Source organism: Podarcis filfolensis (genome assembly GCF_964270895.1).
Source record: "Podarcis filfolensis genome assembly, chromosome: 13".
NCBI classification, from domain to species: domain Eukaryota; kingdom Metazoa; phylum Chordata; class Lepidosauria; order Squamata; family Lacertidae; genus Podarcis; species Podarcis filfolensis.
In genome coordinates, this window is record NC_139615.1 from 19,010,521 (window position 1) to 19,022,808 (window position 12,288).

General features: G+C 46.6%; 2 protein-coding genes across 3 annotated transcripts in view; one reads left to right on the forward strand and one right to left on the reverse strand.

Annotated features, from left to right (window-relative positions):
- Positions 1 to 9,480, reverse strand: part of PLEKHA4 (pleckstrin homology domain containing A4) — a 55,791-nt gene extending 46,311 nt beyond the window's left edge. Inside the window, exon 1 of one of the 2 annotated variants that reach the window (XM_083580187.1) lies at positions 9,458 to 9,480. The gene's annotated coding sequence lies outside the window, so the exon portion shown is untranslated. Of the gene's footprint in view, positions 1 to 3,422; positions 3,554 to 9,457 lie in introns of those variants that run through there. The other variant, XM_083580185.1, reaches the window with a different exon arrangement.
- PPP1R15A (protein phosphatase 1 regulatory subunit 15A) lies at positions 1,477 to 10,434 on the forward strand. Its single transcript, XM_083580269.1, has 3 exons — positions 1,477 to 1,713; positions 5,163 to 6,645; positions 9,495 to 10,434. Exons 2-3 carry the CDS (start codon positions 5,170 to 5,172, stop codon positions 9,753 to 9,755), a joined length of 1,737 nt encoding a protein of 578 aa, XP_083436395.1. The 5' UTR covers positions 1,477 to 1,713; positions 5,163 to 5,169; the 3' UTR covers positions 9,756 to 10,434.
- Positions 10,435 to 12,288: the final 1,854 nt, after the last annotated feature.

The window sequence follows — 12,288 nt, forward strand, 5'->3', positions numbered from 1 at the left end:
CTAGAAAAATTAGCACTGCTCTTAGGGAATTAAAAAACAAAAGAGCTGTGGGTAACAAGTGACGTTTCTGTCCTTTTATTTGTAAAAGTGTTGATATGCTGTCTTCTCCAAAATATCAGAGCTGTGTACAACAATATGTATGCAATAGCAAGTATACATATTGGGCTGTGTGTCCTGTAGTAGATTATTCCTATTACAGTGGTACCTTGGGTTAAGAACTTAATTCGTTCTGGAGGTCTATTCTTAACTTGAAACTGTTTTTAACCTGAGGTACCACTTTAGCTAATGGGGCCTCCTGCTGCCGCCGCGCGATTTCTGTTCTCATCCTGAAGCAAAGTCCTTAACCCGAGGTACTATTTTTGGGTTAGCGGAGTCTAACCTGAAGCGTCTGTAACCTGAGGTATCACAGTACTAGTCTGGCCTTGTCAATTTATTTTTTCAGCTTCATTGGGTGGGTATCTGATGTGCATTTACCTGATGTAAATCCTTTGCGTTCGTTTTTATCCAACAAGCTAGAATAAATGTGGTTGCATCATGGGCCAAGGCTATGGATGTTGTGGTGTGGAACACAGGAAAACTGCCTTATGCTGAGCCCATCTAGTTCAATATTGTCTCTGCACCAAACTAGCAGTGGCTCTTCAGGGTTTGGGATAGGTAATATTTCTCCATTCTACCTGGAGATTTCAAGGATTGTAGCTGGGACCATCTGCATGAAAAGTAGAAGCAAGAAGCATGCAAATGTGTATTGGCGATGGTCACTGGTTTCAGGTAAAAACAGAAAAAGTGGTTATTTGGTAATCTTTATTGCATAGAAAGTGACTAATACTTGATAATGACTATTGTCTCAAATTATGGATTGGAGCCAAGACTCCACCTTTTAGCTTGTCCTTGTGGTGACTTTAATCTTGCTGCTGTTATTGTTGTTGTTAGCCTGTTCCCTGATAAAAAGCCTCTTGTTCTGTGCCTACAAAGTGAGCAACTTTGCTTTATATAAGGAAGAACCTAACTTTCTCTCGGCCTAACCTGCCTGTTGGGGAAGATAAAACAGGGGGTGTAAAAGGGACTTTGCAAGCCACCCAGAGCTGCTTGGAGGAAGAGTGGAATTAAAATGGAGTCATAGACAGTTATTTGCCAGCTGAGAATAAATGGCCAGGTAGCTGTAATGAAACAAAGGTTATGCCACAATAAACCTTGCAAATGGCTGCTCCAGGCAGAAAAAAAGAAAAGTTCATTTCTGTATGTCATGGTAAATCCCACCAGTTTTAAAAAATGAAAATGGAAAGTACGAGGAGCATTTTCTGAACGAAGCCTCTTTTCTACTACGAGAGTCCACAACAGCAGGAAGCACTTTCGTTTCAAGTTTTGTTTCCCAACCCACCCGACGCAGCGCCGCTACTCCTCGCCCCTCCCTCTCCCCAGAACCCTCCATCGGTCACGTCTCTCCCCTGGCCCCGCCCCGTTCCACAACGTCACAATGTGGTGACGTAATCCCCCCAGAACGAGTGTTTATATAGACTCGGCGTCAACAGCGACGCATCCAAACATTCTATTCCTATTCACAGAAGAAAAACAGCCGCCGCCGATTGAGAGACATGGGATCTGCCGTGACCGACCGCTCTTCTGCCAAGCCCGCCGCTCGATCGCCCGATCACCGCGCCAACCCCGCAGCTGCTTGCTGGAGCGAGTTTGTTACTGGCTAATTCGATTCGAGAGGTAAGGAGGCAAAAGTCCACCATGGGGTCCTCTCTCTCCCCTTTCCTTGGAACCCAGGAGTCCTGGACCCCCGCAGGTACTGTGAACGGCTAGACTCCGCTCCCACGCCAGACCAGGGAATTTTGCAGACCGCTTGTTAACCGTTCGATCTTCCCATCCCTTCCTAGAAAACCCAGGAATCCCGGCCGGCTTCTCGCCTTCTCCCCGCCCACGGCACCCGAGATCCCTCCTTCGCTTTGTATTTAGGAGTTAGACCGCCCACCACGCCTCTTTCCACACCACCCAGGCGCCTGGACTCCTCAGCCCTAGGACCCAGGTCTTCTGCCTGCGGAGGACCCAGGAGTCCTGCCTACCACCCCGCCTCTCCAGATTCCTTCCCGCTGGTGGTGCGTGCACTTGTGCCGGCCCCCACCCCCGTATATCTCTTCCACAGGTATCCACCCAAGACCTACACCCTTTTTAATTGCTACGTCCTCGTCCTTGCTTAATGCAAGCAAGTTCTCGAGCTTGTTTGGAGGTTCTGGCAGGGGAGCGCAGCTATCGTACACCCTTGACCCACGAACGGTACACTCCTTTTATCTGGGATGGTCGTCCTCTTCCACCGAGGATGCACATGGAGCGGCCTAGCCAGCCAAATCAACCCTGGCGATCAATGGGGTGACAGATGTCGCAGCCAGATCGACCTCACATCCTGCTTAATGCGGGTCCATAGCTGTCAACGTATTCCCTTATTCCGAATAGGATTCCTCGCAAGAAAAGGGAAAAGTTGACAGAATGGTGTCTTGGGAATCTCAACTCGGGAGAGCAATGATGTTCTGCCCTGCCCCAAATCTGTACCCCAGTATTATCCATGTGGGGGAGATCTCCAGATACCCCATTCTAGTAGTTTCCTCAAGATCCAGTAACGAATATTCTATATTTTTGCTGTTCCTTTTTCTTTTAAAGTATCCTTATTTTATGTTGAACCCCTCCTCCCCCAAATTGTGGCACTGCTAGTCCTAAAACAATAGCCTTCTGTATCTTGTCTATGCCTCTATGTCCTCTTTTGCATTTTGGGGGGTCATTCCCCCCATTAACCTGCACCCCAGACCTCCCCTCCCCTTTGTAAAAATGCATTAGTTATATACTGCTCTTTTTGAGCTCTTCCAAGATTTCGTTTTCTGTTCCTCTGCCCTCAGACTGCCACAATTTTCCACTTCCCCCAATACCGAATTCCTAGGGAAGGCCAGAAAGCAGAAACTGAACTTCACCCTCATTTGGTTTCTACCTTCCCTAGCACACCTAGTTAAGAAACTGCACCATTTCCTTTTCGCTCCACATTTTCAAAAATATCCCATCCTACCTACCGGACTAGGATGAATGCCAATGAGGTTGTTACTGCCACTGTTGTTCTCTCTTTCGGCACCCCTACCCCAAACTTAATATTTACAGTACTTCACATTAGGAATATCCTCAGCTATAACCCTGGAGAGTGTGACGGTTGTCCTGTATGACAGGGAGGGGGTCTATTTCCGAATGGGCCCCCTTCCTGTTTTAGAGGAGGGCTTTGATCGTTAAGATCGCTGTCAAAAGCGGGGTGCTCTCCAGCTGCTGTCCCACAATCCTGGGAATCCATGCATCTTTTTGCTTTGAGGGCATTTGGAAATCTTCAAATGAACATTCCCCTCCCCTCCCCTCCTCTCCCCCTACCCACCATTTCGCGTTCTAACCTGTTGTGGGTCAGAAGGTTTGCTGTTCTTCCTCTCTCCCCGACAGCTGCACACCCGGAATCCAGACTGTGTGTGTGTGTGTTGTGTTATTTCCCCCCCTTTCTGCTTCCGGACTGGGGTGTTGCCAGCGTTCCAGGGGCACTTGCTTGAGCTTGTTTGGGGCGCGCCCTGGATTAAATCAACCTACACATCCACGCCAGGAAAACAACCCATAGGAAAAAAGAGAGAGATAAACTGAGGCACACATAGGGGGCGGAAGTAATCTTGCTGGAATGTGGGGATAAGGGCCTAGAAGTGCAGGATTCCTGCCCCATGCCTTAACTTCCTACCTCCTATTTTACTCCACACTCTTATTCTTAGTTGGGCTTTTCCTAATCCACTTCATGAGTGCGTACACACCATACATTTAAAGCACATCCCAGAATCCTGGGAACTGTAGTTTGTTAATGGTGCTGGGAATTGTAAGTTCTATGACTGGTAACAATTCCCAGGATTTTTTTGGGGGGGGGTGTGCTTTAAATGTGTGTTGTGTACAGAGTTAAGGTGTGTATTAAAGTTTCCTCTTATTTTTAACTTTTTTAAAAAATACTTTGTTACAAAAGAAAACACTCACCAAAGGATTTCTTGTTAAGAACAGTTAAACAAACACTAAAACCATTCATATTCCGCCCTCAAACAACCTCCAAAAAAAACCACAGGATGCCATTGTACATATCATTATATTGCTTGGAACAAATAATACATACACCCTGAGCTCCCAAAAATGCAATATCAATCAGGGAAGGGTGCTATTTGCTACTGATACCATAACCCATTCTCCTTCAGGGCATTTCTTGCCTAAGGCCTCCATTCCAGAATCTGTTGTTGGTGCCAAGTCTCTGTCCATACTGGGCTTAGTCATAGCAGCCCTGGTTACACACAGAAGGCCTTTACTCACAGCTTAGAAATTAAGCAGCATATAAAATACCTGGCATAAATAAGTAATACTTCACAACTTGAGTATAAACAACCTGTTCTTCCACACTCTGGATTAAGGGAACAGGCCTTTCAGTGGATTCCTGATAGGTTTCAGGTTTTGTATCTCCTCTGTGTGTGTGTTTAAATGTCTTGCTTACAGGAGAGACTACAGCTTAGTGGTAAATGAAATGCTTTGCAGGAAGAACTTCCTAGATTCAATCCTTGGCATCTCCAGGAAAAAAAGAAAATGTGGGCGGTGAGGGAAGGACCAGGTAGTGGAGATGAAACCCTGGCGAACTATTGCCAGTTGAAAGAAGACAATGCTGAACTAGAGGCACAAATAGGTCCCATATGCCCTATATATTAAAGCAGTATCATACCGCTTTAAATAGTCATGGCTTCCCTGAAAGAATTCTGGGAAGTGTAGTTTAAGGGGGCTGAGGTTTGTTAAGACACACACACAATTCCCCTCACAGAACTGGCCAGAGGGATTGACTGTTAAACCACTCTGGGAATCTTTACCTCTGTGAGATGGCTTGGTGTTCTAACAATTCTCAGCACCCTCAACAAATGACAGTTCCCAGGATTCTCTGGGGGGAGCCATTGTTGTTTGAAAGCAGCGTTCTATTACTTTAATGTATAGTACAGATGGGGCCTAAGTCTGACCCCTTCCTATAATGCAGCAAAACAAAGCATATTGGAATCTGACTCTCTGGGCTTTCCCCAGCACCACTTTCAGATTTTTAATAGCTGGTAGCTTATTTTCACTTTGCTTCTTTTCAGGTCTAAGATGCCCCCTCACATCACATCCAGCCAACTGACATCGCCCCCCTCAGACACAGAGAGGTTGTTGGTTTGCTGTGACCCCTTCAGGCTCAGAATGGCTAAAATCCTCCCTGCCGAATCGAGCCAGTCCAGCCCTGCTGGCAAGTTCAACATGGCGGCCGTGATTCTTGGACGTATGGCCCAGATCGCTCTAGACTGGGTGAGGAGGTGGTTGCACCTCTGGCAGCATAGCCCTGCCACCCTGCTGAGGGCTGTGTTGATGGGCATTGCCAAGGGGGCAATGCCCATCTTAGGGAAGACGAAGCAACTCTTAAGAGGAACTTGGGAGGAACTTGGAAGAGAAGAAAGCAAAGTGGAGGGACGAAACTTGAAAGCTGCCCATCTAGGGTACTTTTCCCTGGACAGTCACAAGTGTTACCCTCAAAGGGATACGGAAAGCTTGGCTGAAGGCGGACATTTTGAAGAGGACCTGGCACTGCTTCTGCCTGCTTCTAATGGTCCATCCAAAATGGATAGCATGCGTTTGGAAGAGGATGGCATTTCTGAACCGTACTTGATCAGCACTTCCATTGCCTACGACCTTGGAAATGACTGGGACGTTTCTTCAGAAGAAGACATGGCGTTGGAAGGCAGAGAGAACCCTGGGAGTTCCCCCCAGAAATGGCTGGAATATTGTTGCCATCCACAAGCATTGATGAAAGGATTGAATATTGGCGGATACTGTAGAGAGAATGTGGAAGGTTCCTGTAGCCACCGCGGTGAGTTAAAGGATTTTGGAGGGGGCTTTTGTTTGGAAAGTACCTCCGCTTCCCAGGGAAACGAGGAGGGCCCGGGATCTAGTGGGGATTTGGTGATGCGTGACGGGCAAAGCTTTGAAAGTCCATCTGATTCCCCAAAGGATGGGGAAGAGATAGAAGCATACAAGAAAGGTGGAGATAAGGGTGCATTCAACTCGGTCCCCTGTGCTTCCAAAAGCCCCCTTGTCCTATCCTTGTTCTACAGTCCATCAGAGGAAGAGGAGGATGGCAGTGACGATTCAGAGGACTGGTGGAGCGAAGACGAGATGGAAGAGAGCATTCAGTCTGGAGGGCACCTGGGGAATGAGGAGAACCATCTGGAAGCGGAAGCAGACTCTCTGCATCAGGATGTATTGGAGAGCCTCTGCGAATCTTTTTTTGCAAGCAACGACCCTTTCCACCCACTCTGCTTTTCCAAGCCCATTCAAGCCCCCACATCTGCCCCTCAGCCTGAGGCCAAGAAGCACAAGGAAATCACAGTCACCTTTTATCAGACAAGGCTGGATTCTAAGCCTGAGGAGCTATGTAATCCACCAACGCGACCACGTTTCAAGTGGAATCCAAGACTTTCCTCCAGGCATCCAGCTCAGAAATGTTGCCAGCCAGACTCTGAGGAAAACTCTGATCCTGTGACCACGGAAGTGTCATCCGTTTCCCAGGAGGCAAACCAGGTGATTAAGAAGGTGAGTTGCTTTAAATACTTTGTGTGTGGACTAACCAGAACCCCTAGGTTCTCCATAGGATGAGTCTTGAGGGAGACAGTTCAGAAACGTGTGTGTGTGTGTGTGTGTGAGTGAGAGAGAGAGAGAGAGAGAGAGAGAGAGAGAGAGAGACATTCCATAATTAGGAATTGCTAACGCCCTTGGTTCTGCCCCTCAAAAATTACTAGCCTGGATTAGAGTTGCCCATTTCATTCACAAATGTTTCTGGAAGTCTTCCTAATTTTATCACTTAACTGCTGTGTATAACTACTATGTTTACACAACAGTGGTTATGAGTAGAAAATTGGGTGTTACAGAAGCTATTCCCCACCCCACCCTGTGCCCTCTTTGACAGTTGAAGTTAAGGCAGAAATTAAACAGGTATAGCTTTTGTTTACATAAATTAATTAAAATAACACTATTCCTGCTTTTCAAGTTTTTTTAAACAATTGGAGACATCTCAGACAGGCTTTTACAATGATAAACAATTCTTCCTGTCAGCCTCAGTAGATCAGAGCTGTTTGAAATCTTAGCTGACGAACTGAAAAGCTATTTTAAAAAACCCCTGGAAGGGGGCATCTCACAGGGTAAAGGATGCCTAACTTAGGTACTCTGGTGGTCTCGATGGGCACAGTATGGTCATAGCAGGGAACAAAGTGTTTCTGGTGATACTGTAGCTCTAAACCATTTTAAAGAATCAGCCTGAGTTGGAGCGATGGGGAAAGCTCCATCTGTTGAAATTATGTATTCACAGGGATTTTCTTCCTCAAAGGAAGAAAAGTGAGCATGCTGTGCGTGTCTTGGGGTGAGAACTGAACAGTAATACCTCTGGTTACAAACCGTCCTCCTTGCGAATGCTTCGGGTTACGAGCTCCGCTAACCTGGAAGTAGGTCTCCTGGTTGCGAACTTTGCCCCTGGATGCGAGCAGAAATCATGCGCCAGAGGCTCCATTAGCGAAAGCGCGCCTCAGGTTAAGAACGGTTTCGAGTTGAGAATGGACCTCCAGAACGAATTAAGTTTGTCATCGGAGGTACCACTGTATGGCTGTTGCAAAGGGAGAAAGGGGTTGCTAATAATAATAATAATAATAATAATAATAATAATAATAATAATAATATTTGTACCCATCTGGGCTGCTTCCAACAAAGATTAAAATCAAGGAAATCAATAATGTTGGATTCTGCTCCCCCAACACGTAGCCTGCCCCCCCTTACATAAATCCTGGCTACGCCCATTCTCCTTTTCTAAGCTGCCTTCTCTCCCATTCTAAAGATACCTTACTCAGCCCTCAGTTTTTACTTTTTGCACCCCACCTTGTTCCCTGTTAGCACCACCCTAGAATCTCCTTAATGCTCCTTGGCCTCCCCCGTCCTGCTGTTGGTTTCGCCCATCCTGAAATATCATGTAACATCCCTATCATACAACGTGACCAACCAGGAAGTGGATGATGTAAGGCTGGGTCATTTCCCAGCAGACAGGACTCCCCTGCCTTACTCTCGCTGTTCCCCCTCCCTCCTTTTGTCCACAGAGTGTCGGTAGATCTATTGGAAGCTGAGCTTAGTGGTTTGCTTAGTCACCTTCCACAAATGCCCCAAATATAAGAAGGACAGCAGCACACAAAATAACAAGATCAATTTAAGAACAATGCAACAGAAACCTATGGTTGCTAGTCCTACTCAGAGTAGACTCATTGAAGTTAATTAACATGACCAACTTGGGTTCATTTTAGTGGGTCTACTCTGAGTAGGACTCAGTTGTATACAGCCTCTCTTCCTCCAGCTTGGAAATGCAACTGTGTGCAGTGCCCCCAATTGTGTGAAAGCCAAAGAGATGCTCAAGACGCAGCTAGAGATTAGCAATGGAACTCAAGGAGTCGTGGAAAAGTGTTCCTCTGAGCATGGGTAGAGTGCGCCTTTGCCTTACTCTTGAGCAGCCACAGCCAGCCTCCACACACCTATCACTTGAGATGGTAAATAAAAATAATAGATAATATATTGTTAGTGTTTATATCCCGCTTTTTTTCTCCAAGGAGCTCAAGGTGGTGTACATGGTTCCCCTCCTTCTCATTTAATCCGCATAACAACCCTGTGAGGTAGTTTAGTCTGAGCAGCAGACTGGTCCAAGGTGAAAGTCATGGCTTGGTAGGGGATTTGAACCCTGGGCTCCCAGGTCCTACTCCAACACTTCTGACACTGTAAGAGCTGTTCAACAGAGGAACAGTCTCCCTTGGGAGATGGTGAACTCTCCTTCCTCGGAGGTTTTTAAGCAGTGGTTGGATGGCCATCTGTCCTGGATGCTTTGGTTGAGATTCCTGCATTGCAGGGGCTTGGACTAGATAACACTTGGGGTCCCATCTAACTCTCCAGTTCCATTATTCTATCACACTGGCTTTCATGTATGGTGTCTAAATAGGAGTAAGAGGTGGTTTGCATCATCTCTCTTGCCTAGGGCAAGTTTAAATTAAGGTCCTGATTCAGTACCCACAGAAAAGGAAGTGGACTAAAACTAGGGACAACACAAGGCTGTTCTTCCCTGTCCTTGGCTGGAATGGCTACAGCCAGGATGATAACCTGTTGCACATCCTGAAACATCTGGAGAGAAGCAGCTTCCCAACCCCTGGAGCACAGTGATGGCCTTAAAACATGATATTTGGCTTGTTTAGCTGAGAAAAGACAGTAGGATTCAGCAGGGCCATTACAGGACGAAAAAAACCAACCTGTTAACTGTATGAGGTCTAGCCAATTATTTAGTTTAGTAGCATTGGCATAAATTTCCTTAAGAGCAAGAAAATACCTGTCCCACTATCCTCATAGCCTCTCAATTTCCTCAGGTCCAATTCTCTCCAGTGGTGACCGTTCACCCGCTGGTGGCCTGGAGCTACGCATCTCGGGCTGCCCGCCGTGGCCCCTGGGAAGAAATGGCCCGCGACCGATGCCGCTTCCGCCGGAGGATTGCTGAAGTGGGAGCCATCTTGGAGCCTTGCCTGAGGGCGGAACGCCGGGCCAAAGCTTGGAGGGAGATCTATGGGGTTCAGGAAGAAGAAGGCAACGACAACTCCCCTCTCCTTTCTGGTTCTGCTGAGGCAGATTAAGCTGTGCCCCCAAAGTCAGGAATGAAATGGCTCTTCAAGATATGGCAGCCATGAAGTAAACCGTCCATTAGAGATACATATAAAGGGTTCTGAGGTTTTGAGAGCCAAATTGAATCCTTTTTTTAAACACTGGAGATCGTAAGGGGAGGCTCATGGGTCTGAAAGGAGGGCTGTGTGTGTGTGATGTAGCAAGATTTAATTCTGGGCCTGAAATCCACATTCTCTCAGGGTGGAGTGGGGCCCTGAAGTTGCCGTGAGGAGCAAGAGCTTCTGTGCTCTGATATTTCTGAATAAATGCACTGATGTAAAGCTGCTACTACCTCAGTTTATTTGAAGGATGTGGCTGCCAGGCCCTTAGTCTACAATGTGTGTAGCATAACACAAGGAATTGGTGGCCCTGGTGGACACGCCAGTGTGTTATGTGCATGCTCTAGTTTACACATGATGTTAAGTGGACAGAATTTCCTAATGTATTTCTATTTTACATGCTGGTTATCTTTCAAAGCAAGCATTTGAGATTTCTTTAAGTAGTATTCCCCCCCCTAATTTCAAAATATGTATTAAATTATTAGTAATGGTGATGTGAACTCCCAGGATGGAGCAGAGACTTGATGTCTGTATGTATAATTTATCTGTCCACAAATTATTACTTTTTTAAATAATAAAAAAATTACAGCTATGACTGTGTATTCCCTCATCATCTTCTTGGTTATTGAAAATGTAATATTGAAGGCTGATTTCAGAAGTCTCCCCACAACACGTGTTTACCCCTTATTTGTGACTAGAAGCACCCACTAGAGTTTATTTTCCAGGGGGACATGGGTGTCTTGAGCAACGAACATGCCTCAAAAGCTGTATCTCAAAATCAGACTTTATGTGATAAAAGTGATGGCAGGGTGGAAATCACAGGAAAGTGTAGGATGGCAATCCGCCCTCCCACTTAATTTTTTAGTATTTCTGCAAAGCCTGGGATTTCCCCCAAGCCTGCTGCTACTTTCCCTCTGAAACCCCATCGACATTCTTAAGTGAAGCAACATCATTAAACAGTCATGGCTTCCCCCAAAGTATCCTGAGAATTGTAGGTTACAGGTGCCAAGTGTTGTTAGGAGACCTTTATTCCCCTCAGAGCTCTACACTTCTCAATAGAGCCCTGGGGAGAGGGATTGACCCTCTTGAGAATTGTAGCTATGAGAGTCAGGCCCTGGGCCCTTAACCTGGCTCTCCTAGCCTCTCTAAATTTGTTCCTCAGCCTAATTTTGCCCTTGCCTACCACAGAAATGTGGCCCATGGAAAGCTGCCCAGTGGTGAATGTGGCCCTCAGCTTGAAAACTGTTTCCCACCCCAATGCTATTTTAGGATGGTGGCAACAGACATAGTAAAATAATGGATGAAAGCCAAGCCACCTCTCCCATTTTGGTCCCTTGCTTTCTTTCTCCTAGATTTTATTTCCTAGTTTAAAACCTAGTTTTAAGCCTGGCAAGTAGGCAGAACTTCCAAGTTTACACAAAAGAGGAAGGAAAAAGCCACTGGAGTAAGAAAACAACCAGAACAGTATCAGCTCTTCGCAAACAACCTAATGATGGATGACGTTTCTGTTCTCTCATGGCTTAGGAATGCAGTCTTGCATACCAAAGGGCACTGACTCATAAGGCCTTAAAAATAAATGACTGGCAAACTGAAGCCAGCACCTACTAGAAATAACTTGAGCTTCTGTCCTGTTAACTAGAGTTGAGGGTGGTAGATGGGTTTTGTGAGGTAAACAGTTAAGCAAAATGGAAGCCTGTTGGTACCACACTGTTCGGCCTAGTGCGAGAGGACAAGCAAGAAAAAGAAAGATCTGGTTCTATGAAACCCAAAGGTAGACTTTTGCTATGCAAAAGGCAAACTTGTTAAATGACAGCTCCTGTCAGCCTAGCAAGCACGGTCAATGGCCGGGAATTTGGGGGGCGGGGGGGGGGGTTAGTTCAGCAACATCTGGGTAAAGGTTCTTCACTCCTGCTGTAGCTTCTTGGACTCCCAACTCCTATCATCCCCGGCCACTGGACATGTTGCCTGGAGCTGACGGAAGCAGGAGCCTGACATCTAAAGGGGGAACAGTCAACCCCTCTTCACAGGGAACTGTCACTCTGTGAGGGGAATAGAGGTCTCAGCAGCGTCCTTAACAAACTAACCTTCGCAAGATGCTTTGGGGGTCATTGAAAGTGGTGCAATGCTGCTTTACCTGTAGAGTGCAGGTGGGGCCTGGCCCTATGGTGCATTTCTAAATGGGGAGGGAGGGAAGGAAGGAAGGTGGCACATCGAAAGCAGATGCATGAAACCACAGGGCACATGAGACACACGTGGGTGGAGCTCAGGAGCAGACTGCACAACTCAGGGAAGGAACAGGTTGCTCTCTGTCACACCCACATTATTTTCCATCCAAGGGGGAGAGTGCCTATGAAATGAGATAGTGGGTAAAGGCTACTCACCTGGGCACGTGATGGCAGCTGGCACAGGCCTGCGCTTTGGCCCATTTAAACAGGCCACATACAAC

Excerpts from the sequence above, each read along its gene's own strand:
- PPP1R15A (XM_083580269.1), top strand. The coding sequence starts at position 5,170 with ATGCCCCCTCACATCACATCCAGCCAACTGACATCGCCCCCCTCAGAC. Across the intron at positions 6,646-9,494 it reads CAAACCAGGTGATTAAGAAG|GTCCAATTCTCTCCAGTGGT; the intron begins GTGAGTTGCTTT and ends CAATTTCCTCAG.